At 39.3% G+C, this 10,577-nt stretch overlaps 1 protein-coding gene across 1 annotated transcript; it reads left to right on the forward strand.

The window, feature by feature from the left end:
* Positions 1 to 8,069: 8,069 nt before the first annotated feature.
* Positions 8,070 to 9,062, forward strand: LOC149959179 (52 kDa repressor of the inhibitor of the protein kinase-like). Its single transcript, XM_090167357.1, has one exon. It carries the CDS (start codon positions 8,070 to 8,072, stop codon positions 9,060 to 9,062), a length of 993 nt encoding a protein of 330 aa, XP_090023483.1.
* Positions 9,063 to 10,577: the final 1,515 nt, after the last annotated feature.

Genomic DNA, 10,577 nt, shown 5'->3' on the forward strand with positions numbered 1-10,577 from the left:
ACAAAAAGGGCCAATTTTGATACTTTCAACTTGGTAGTACTTAACCAAATCACGTGACCACCGAAATTTTTCATAATCACCTATTATAAAGTATCAGCCAAAATGGGTGCGAAAACGATGCATTGCCCATTCTCCGCAACTCGTTGTGGATGCGGCCATCGACAAATGTGAAAAAACTAAAAAAATGATAGACCGCGTCAGTACATGGATAACGTTTCTCCGCCGTTCTCCGAAATGGACGGAAAAATTTAAATCAATTTCTCCAAAGCAATTGGATGTTAGGGCAATTGGCGGTGTTCGATGGAACGCAGTGTATTACGCAATGGAGCGATTAACAGAAGTAAGCGTTCTCAATGTATGATGATATATTATGATAAAAACTTATAATACTAGGCCAACTTTTCTTAATCTTTTCGTTTTTTTAACATTTGTTCCTTTTGGTTATAGGAGGGGATGCTCAATGCTCTACGTGAGACTATAGAAGAAGCCAAAGAAGCGAAACAGTATAAAGGAACTGAAATCCCACGGATTATATATGGACCGATAATGAAATAATTATTGAGTTTATTAAAACCGATAAAAATAGCCACGGACAAGTTTCAAAAACGGGGTCCGACAGCGCAAATTGTGATAGGACAAGTAATGTCTGTTTTTATCCAGATTAGTGAGATCAGGGCTCCAAATTTTAAGACTTTAAAAGAAGAACTCCAAAAAGAAATTACGTCAAGGTTCGTGGATGAGATGCAAGACGAGCTGCTGCAATATTAGATCCTTTCCAAAAAACAACTGTTTTCCAAGGTATTCCAATTTTTGTACGATAAAAGCTTCTAATTAAAAAGAAATCCACAATATGATGATTTAAAAATATTTAAAATGTATTTATTTTATTTTTTTAAATCGGCCATGAAGTATCCGTCGCTTATTGTGTATTTCTTTTAATTTGTGTTTTAGCCACGACCAAATTTAACCTTAACAATGAAAGCTTCTGTATTTTTATAATTGTTTTTGGTGTATAGAAATTTACAGCAGCCCGTCAAGGAGAATTAAATATTTTAAAACTCTAAACTTGGAAAGCACTCTATCTAAAGTCAGAAATTGTTTTGGGAACGCGAAGCAGCAAGAAAATGAAGACAGCAATCAAGTTTGTCAACGATCCAAGCTTTTTAAAGCTTTAATGGCACCCTCTAATAAAAAATGTAAGTCAGATCCTCAAAATGAGCTTCAAAACTATTTAGCTGAGGACCTACTAGAACAAGATAACGTAAGTGCCTTGGATTATTGGCGGATGAATGAGAGGAGGTATCCGACACTGGCAAAGTTGGCTAGACACGTGCGGTCAATACCAGCTTCCTCAGCTGATTTAGAACAAATGTTTTCTATCGCTGGATCGATTCAAAGGTTTAGGCGAAGCAGAATTACATTAAATCATGTTGCTAGTTTGTTATCATTTAGGGAATACAGATTCTTAGAAATGCAATGATTCACTCGTACTAGCCCTTTATTTTGAAATTTTTTGTGATGATGAATTACAAATATACTAATAAAAATACATTATATTTAAAAAATGAATGTATCATGTATCCAATTTTTATTGTTTATTATTCTTCGTAATGAAACTTTTGCCATATATAATTAGCGTTGTTAGGTCATATTAACATAGTTTAGGTTCTACAGCCTACCTTCAATATTGGGTTTCGTTGGGATCCTCAAATTTAAAAAAAGGCCGTAATTTTTATCGGAACTGCAAAAAATCTCAATATCTTGCGGCGCCGCTAATAATTATAATCATAACAAAAACAGTTCTTCGAACTGAAAAAAAGAGTTTAGATTGGTGCAGCTTTAAAGCGACATATAAAAAATAATGTCCTTTAAGGCTGCACGTAGCTAAACTGTTTTTCAATTCGAAGAACTCTTTTTGTTATAATATATGCCCATATATAAAAAGCGGCGCTTTGGAACCCCTAGCTTATGTTGACATAACAGCATCCCAAAAACAATTTTTATCGAAAAAACCCAATAGATGACCCATAAACTGCCAAACCGAATTGTCTTTCCTACAACGTGTCAAGGTCGAGGTCAAACTATACGAAATGTTTTTATTGGAGTTTTAAATCCAATGTTAATCAGCAGAGCTACCCTACACTAATTAACTAACGAAACTAGTAAGAAATCATAACGTAGTAATTTAACAGACAAACGTTTATTAAGAATGAATACTTTACAAGATGAACGACATATTAGGAGTGACGATAATAATAAACGCTGTAAGCGAATATATATACACATAAGGTTAAAAAATAGTAATATAAGATTAGTGATTAAAAATATATCTTATTTACAATAAACATTTTTTAACCTATTAAAAAAAACTAAACGAGAAAAGCCGATAACGCTTTTTATCTTCAACACTCGTCCTCGTTGACGACTTTCTCGTACTGTCGTAAACTGAGATTCTGACGGTGGCGGGTGAAGACTTCTTTAGGTAGTGGCTTAGTGAAAATGTCGGCCAGCTGTTCTTCACTCGGGACATACATAACGTCGATGACGCCCTCTTCGACCAGTTCACGAATGTAGTACTGACGAATACTGATATGTTTCGTTCGGCGATGAAACTCAGGATTTCTGATGAGTTTAATGGCCCCTGCATTGTCGCCTCGGAATACGGGTACATCATCGTCTACGTTGAGACCCAGGAAAGACTTGATTCGTTCAATCCAGACGACATCTTTCGCCGCTTCAGTGGCAGCTACCAGTTCAGCCTCCGTGGTTGACAAAGCAACAGATTGTTGCTTTCTGCTCGCCCAAGTAACTGGAGTTAAGCCAATTAGGCATACGATCCCAGACGTTGAACGTCTTGTTTTCTCACAACCACCGTAATCAGCGTCGCTGTAGGGGATGGTTGTCATGGAATTCTCGGACTTGAATAAGAGACCCAGTGACTTGGTCCCTCTGAGATAACGAAAAATTCGTTTAACTCCATTCCAGTCAGCGACCTTTGGATTCGCCATTGCTTGGGACGCTCGATTGACTGCGTATTCTACGTCAGGTCGTGTTCCTGTCGCTGCGTATCTGAGACTTCCAATGGCCGAGGCATATATGATCGTTGACTCGAAACTCTCCTGACTTTGGTTGGTCGTGTCTGGACTGCCGATAGGAGTGCTCACTGGTTTACAGTCTTGCATGTTGAACCTTTCAAGAACCTTCTCGATGTAGGCGCTTTGGTGTAAGAATACGGAGCCGTCGCTTAACTGATCGATTTTAAGTCCAAGATACGTTGACGCTTTTCCGGTTATGATTTCGAATTCATCGCTGAAGTCGTAAAGAAAGTCATCAACTGCTTTAGTGTTACTGCCGGCAACCAATCCATCATCGACGTAGAGGATCAAGACCAAGAAAACGTCATTGGTTGAGTAAATATATAGACAGTGATCTCCATCAGCACTCTTGAAGCCATGGTTCTGAAGCGATTTGTCAATTCGTTCATTCCAACATCGTGGAGACTGTTTAAGACCGTAGAGACTTTTCTTTAACTTCCAGACTTGTCCACTACTATTGTCGAAACCTTCAGGTTGACGCAGATAAATTTCTTCGGATAGCTTCCCATGAAGGAATGCGGTCTTTACGTCGAATTGCCTGATGTTGAGATTTTTCTGAGCAACTAGGTTGAGAAAGATTCGTAGTGTCTCGAAAGTCTCATTGAAGTCGATTCCCTCTCGTTGCGTAAAGCCTTTTGCGACAAGCCGGGCTTTGTGCTTCACGATCGTCCCATCTTCATCATTCTTTGTACGAAAGACCCAACGATTTCCGATTATCTTGCGACCAGGTGGAGGATCAACCATTTCGTAGACGTCGTGTCTTTTCGTTGCCGAAAGTTCATCTACCATCGCTTTCTCCCACTCGGCGGATTCGTTGCTTGAACGTGCCGTTTGTGGTAACATGTCGCAGATGAGGAATGCTTTATTCGCTAGCTGGCACCTCTGACATGGTTCGACTTTCCTTAGTGTTGAACGATCTCTAAGGACTGGACCGCTCTTCTCAGGTTGATTGTCCCGAACATTGTCAGGAAGAGACACTGTTGCCTCATTAGGTGTGGTGACCTTATCTTCTGAAAAACCGGCAGCTTGATGGGCATGTTGGTTGGTACATCTGTAGCTGTGATGGGCTCGTCTTCTGAGAAACTGGTTGCTCTGGTTGGTATGTCTCTCAGTACGTCGATGACTGTGACGGGTCCATCTATGCAGACCGTATCTTCGGTTGACTGCTCGCCCTGGTTACGAACTTCAGGAGAGTACTCCATGACATATTGCTCTGGATCAAACTTGACATCTCTTGATCCGAGTACGTTATCGAGCTCCGGAACGTAAATTCGGTAACCGTCAGCGTCATCTTCATAGCCGACGAGGAGACCCTTGTATGCTTTCTTTCCAAGTTTCTTCCGTTTCACCTTTGGAACGTGAACGAAGCAATCAGTGCCGAAGACCCTTAGATGCTTGATTGCCGGATTTGGCTTCCCCGTCCAAAGTTCGTATGGCGTCTTCCCAGTAATGCATGTTGGAGCCGATCCATTCAGAATATAGACGGCCGTATTCACCGCTTCTGCCCAGAGCTTGGGTGGTAGATCTGTCCTGGAATGCAACATGGCACGGACAACTTAGATCCACTGCTACTCGCACAGGAAGGCCCCCCAGCTTTATTTTCCTCCCATGTTAACGACCGTATGAGGAAAAGCCGATTTACGCGGGAAAATTCCGCTTGGCACGCTAGGAACCGGGACAACCCTTCTAATGTTATCCTACGGGGATAATTTTTCGAAACAGTCCCACTTTTAGGAACCTTTTCCCTTATCTTTGCAATATTGTTCAACGCTGAGATTTTAATATGATTTGAAGTAAGGTATTTCCTTTTCAGAGCTCGACAGTCTTCGATGACATGACCATACTTGTGGCAATGGAAACATTGTCTTTCCTGTTCTTCTCGGTTGAAGTATGGGTGTGATGACCCTTGCTATTGCGTTTCACCATCAGACCAGAGGAATCTCTGAAGACGTCTTCCTCTCTGGTAGCTAGGCCAATTAACAGACGTTCCAATTCGGCGACGGTCTGTTTTTCTGTGGGCATTGTGTCCCAGAGCATGCCGAATTCTCTGAATTCTTCCTGAGGTAAAGACACTAAAATACAGGCGATGAGAATGCAGTCATCGAAGGATATGTCCTTTTCTGAATGTGCCGTTGAGAGAATATCTGCCCAAAGAGAGCACATCTGGGCAATGTGGGTAGCCATGTCGACATCAGGCGACTTCGTCGTGCGCATTAGCTGCGCCAGGAGCTTTCGCAGACGATTGGACGATTTCTGCTCGAAGATTTCATGTAGCTTATCCCACATCTCCTTCGGGGTGTCGCAGTTGGCGATCATGTTTTGGACCTTTTTGGACAAGGTTGACCAGATGATGCCACAGACTGTACTGAAAGCCACTCGGTACTTCTTCTTGTTTGAAGTGTATTCAGATCTCTCTGCTACTGTTAATGGTTCCGTTGGTTCAAGCCATTCGCCAGTAAGGATCTCGTATACGTCTCGTACGGTTAGAATGTCGACGATTTGTCTTTTCCAACTCCTCCAATTCTCCGGACCTGATAGTTTCTCGACGTCTTGACGAAAAAGACTATCCATGGTTACTAAAGGGAACTGTTGACGGGATACGGATTACGGTGATGGTAACTGAAACCGGGATACAGCAGACTAGATCATCAGCATAGTAGTGGCGCAGTGGGAGCGTGCTGGGCCCATAACCTATTGGAGTTTTAAATTCAATGTTAATCAGCAGAGCTACCCTACACTAACTAACTAATGAAACCAGTAAGAAATCATAACGTAGTAATTTAAAAGACAAACGTTTATTAAGAATGAATACTTTACAAGATGAACGACATATTAGGAGTGACGATAATAATAAACGCTGTAAGCGAATATATATACACATAAGGTTAAAAAATAGTAATATAAGATTAGTGATTAAAAATATATCTTATTTACAATAAACATTATCTTCAACAGTTTTTCTAAAAAAATAGCATACTTACGTTAAAAATCTAAGAAAATATGTTTAAAACATATAAATAAAATTGTAAATATCAATACTATCGTAAAAAGTACAAATTAATTCCGAAAACCCAAAGTAGATGGCGCATTAACCATCAAACCTTGAAATTGTTTTTGTGCACCGTGTCAAGGCCGAGGTCAAATAAAACTCTTTATTTTGAAAACTGAATTTCATTGGAAAGATGAAAGCGAAAGAGAAGACCCTATCGTTCGATAAAAAATCAGCTGCATGCGAACACGACGCCAAGATTTTTGGGCGCGTTCTCTCTCTGGACAGAGAGCGAAATCATCTTCGTTCGCGACTGACTCGTTCGTCGCGCCGTAAGCGGCTTCCGTTGATCGCGGCATCTCCACGTTTAGAGAGAGCGAACGATGAGAGAGTGGGATTCGTTTAGCTTAGATTAAGATTACTCACATAGAGATCCGTCGATTCAACTCACTGTCTTTAATAACTCAACTTAAAAGTAAGCAAATTTTAGACACTTGAATTCTCACTGTTTATGTAGTACTGACAATTTTCCCCACGTATGGATCGCGGAATCTCCACGTTGAAGAGAGCAAACGAGGAGAGAGCTGGATTCGTTAGCTTAGATTTAGCTCGCTCGCTGATAAATCGTCTATAGTTGATTTTGCGATATTTTAAGAAATTGATGTGTAATACTATCAGCAAACCAAAATCAAAAATATTGTATCTTAGCTTGCTTTTTTATTAAGCAAACTGATATGAACGTTTTGTGGCACTGAGTGAAAACTCGGAACAACTCCTTCTGCGTTGAGTTTGCAAGTTCTCTCCCCACTTGTTTAAGGGGTTTTCCCACGAGTTATTCGGTTTCCCCTTCCATAAAAACTTGTCAAGGTTAACGGTAATAGTTAGTGTAGGGAGCTGTTGGCTCGATCTCGTGGCATACAGGGCTTGCCACCACCCTCCTACGCATTGTAACCCGGCCACCTGAATTAAGGGCTTTAAAAGTCGCATGATGACTTAGGCCTAAGGTGGTGCCTTGGATATTAGCCTAGCTGATTATTATTAATATTATTATTACTTTTTGAACGTGATTATTTACATTTAAGTAATCACATCTTTTGCCCATGTTTGGACACCATACGCCCCAGCCACGTGAAAGATAACGTTTTGCTGTAATCGTGTGTTCGGCTGTATCGTAAAATTTTCGCGTTTGTGGCGTATCTGGTTCACAGATGGTAGGTTACATTAAGTTAGAAACTTTTAAAAAAAAAATAAAAAAATAACAATAGCATTGCGGTGAAAAATTTAACGCCGAATAAATTTCTGGCATCGTAAAAAAAATATAGTTTTAAGTAAATTTCGAATTCATCGAGGGTATTATCAAACAACCTCTGGTAAATGGTCGTATTTCAAAATTCACCAGTTTGAATTTGATTTCAAGAGGTAATTTTAATTATATTAAATAAAGTGAAAAAGCGTATTTAAGTAAAAGGGATAAATCAAGAATAGTTATAAACATTTATAACCAGTTACAATCCTAATTAGGAACGGTTCGTTTTACGAAGTTCTGTTTGGCGAAATAAGGGCAGATTTCGAACGGGAAATATGTAGGTTTCCAAGTCTTCAATCATGCTACGAGGGATGTTTTCCGATCTCAAGTCTTATCTGGAAGAAGTTTCATTTAAACCAAGGAATACCTCTGCGTGTGGTGCCATACCAGAGTGATTGGGAAAAATCATATCACCTCGGTCAGGAATCGAACCTACGACCTTTGGGTTACCGCAGGGCCATCTTGAGATATTTTGTCACCTAGTTTAGACGGCGCTTTCTGTAGATACTGTGTAATTTTTCATGGCCAATGCGTAGGAAAAGGTGGTCATCAAAAACCAGGATCATTGGTCACGAAGCCATTTAACAAATGGAAGGATTCTATCGAATTATTTAACATCCATCAAGGCCACTAGTTTCATAAGAAGGCAACAATATCTGCTGAAAACTTCCTAAAGATAATGGAAGGGAAACAAGTAAACGTTATAACTCAAATTGACACCGAACGAAAGAAACAGATTGAGGAAAACAGAAAAAAACTGGTTCCAATTGTGGAAACAATTATATTATGCGGACGTCAAGAACTCTCATTGCGTGGAAAAGTAGACTCTGGATCAATTGTTTTGAATCAATCTGATTCAACGAAGAATGACGGTAATTTTAGAGCGTTGTTGCGCTTTCGAGCAGAAATCTGTCGAGGAAATACAATGTATACTAGTCCAATCATCCAGAATTCAATAATCGAAATTTGTTTAGACATTGTTATTGAAAAAATAGTGCAACGTGTAAATAAATCGAAGTTCTTTTCAATTCTTGCTGACGAGACAAGTGACATTAGCGGAATAGAGCAAATGTCTTTGTGTGTTCGTTATGTTGATGTCAACGAAAATATTTTGCGTGAAGACTTTTTAACTTTCGTTCCAGTGATAGACGTTACAGGCCGCGGACTCGCTACAAAGATAACTGAAACTTTAGTGAAATGCCGTATAGCTATGGAGTGTATGATAGGCCAAGGATACGACGGTGCTTCGGCAATGAGTGCTCATTTGAATGGTGTTAGAGCCGCAATTCAGGAAGTATACCCAAAAGCTTTATATGTTCACTGTGCGATGCATTCTTTGAATCTCGTTCTTGCTAAATCATGCACTGTGCCATTAATAAGAAATAGTTTTGGAACTCTGAATGAAACAATTAAGTTTTTCCGTTGCTCAGCTCAGCGTACCGCAGTGTTAGCTGAAAAAATTAAAGGTTATTTCCCAGATTCGCGGCACAAAAAGTTGATATCAATGTGTGAAACTCGATTTGTAGAGAAGCATGAATCTATTCACCGATTCAACGTATTATACATCACTATTGTGCAGGCTCTTGAACATTTGGATAATGTAGAAACTGCTAGGAGCGCACATCAATTTTTAGGAACGATTACAAAGGCTCATTTATTCTTTGTATGCTGATACTTGATAAAGTTTTTACATACACGCTTCCACTTTGTAAAGCTCTTCAAAAAATTGATTGTGACCTGGTATCCAGTTGTTTGTACATCAAAGATGTGTTGAAAATCTACACGGAAATGCGTAACACAACGTTTCACTCACTCTATTTGAAAGCTGAAGAAATTGGAAAAGACGTTGGAGCCGAATTTCATATTCCCAGAGTTTGTGGTTGTCAAACAAAACGTTCAAACGTTCCAGCTGAGAACGCCGCAGAATACTTCAAACGTTCCACCTTCATTCCCATTTTAGATTTTATGATTTCAGAGCTAACTACACGTTTCGTAGCTCATAATGAAGTTATTTCGCATTTACAGTACTTTTTACCGAAAAAGTGTATTGAAGTTGATTACGAAAATGTTAAATCCACTGCAGAATTCTACGATGATTTTCTTCCAAATATGAAGGCACTCTCTGTCGAATTCAAAATGTGGCAATTAAAATGGATCAATATTTCAACTACGTCAGAAATGCACGATGTTCCTGTTTCTGCCGTATATGCAGTAGCAGCTTGTAATGCTACGTTTTATCCTAACATTTGTGTTCTTCTTAAAATTTTAGCTACCTTACCCGTTTCAACCGCATCGCCAGAAAGATCGTTTTCTACATTGAAACGGATTAAAATTTATCTGAGAAATACCATGGGAAGCGCCAGACTGACAGGACTTGCTCTATTCAGTGTTCATAGAGAAATAAACGTTGACCCTTTATATGTGATAGATAGATTTCCTAAAGGACCGAGGCGACTAAATCTCACAATATAACTAAATAGCATTCCCCATAGAAATGTTCAGATGTTCGTGATAAATAATTTAAAGAAAATAAATTTTTTATAAACATTATTTACATACAATGATATAGTTTCAACATACACCCAGTGACCCAGGCCATTCAATTTGTTGGTCTTTCTTTACTATATCGTTATTATTATTATTATTATTACCAAGAATGTATGTATTTCTACCTAGGGAGAATGAATATGTCGAGACGTTTTTTAGCGTTTCTCTCAATCCACCCGTTGGTCCCGCTGGTAAGCTCCTTAAAATTTCCATTGACTCCGTAAGCTTACGTTATTTGAAAATCACCAACCCCCCCCCCGAAAGGAAATCCTGGATACGCCCTTGGGTGCTACGGAACACATGACATCACATAGAGATAAATTCTTAACATTTCAAAAGTCTCAATGTATAGTCGAAGTAGCTGGTGGTGGATCATTAGCCATTGAAGGACGAGGAAATATAAAAATATAACTAATTGACGAATGTGGAGGATGGACTTTTACTTTGCTAAATTCTCTGTACGTTCCAGAATTAAGAGGGAATTTATTATCAGCAACACAAATGACCGACAAGCACAGACAGACACGGTGGTTGTATAACCCCTCCTAGGGGACTTTGTCCCCTCGGAGAGGTAACAACGATATTTAAAAGTGCACAAAAATTTGTTTATTGGAAGAAGAAATTTAAAACCCGACTAGTT

The sequence above is a fragment of the Leiobunum rupestre genome, chromosome 2 (assembly GCF_980474605.1).
Source record: "Leiobunum rupestre chromosome 2, qqLeiRupe1.1.hap1, whole genome shotgun sequence".
Lineage (NCBI taxonomy): Eukaryota > Metazoa > Arthropoda > Arachnida > Opiliones > Sclerosomatidae > Leiobunum > Leiobunum rupestre.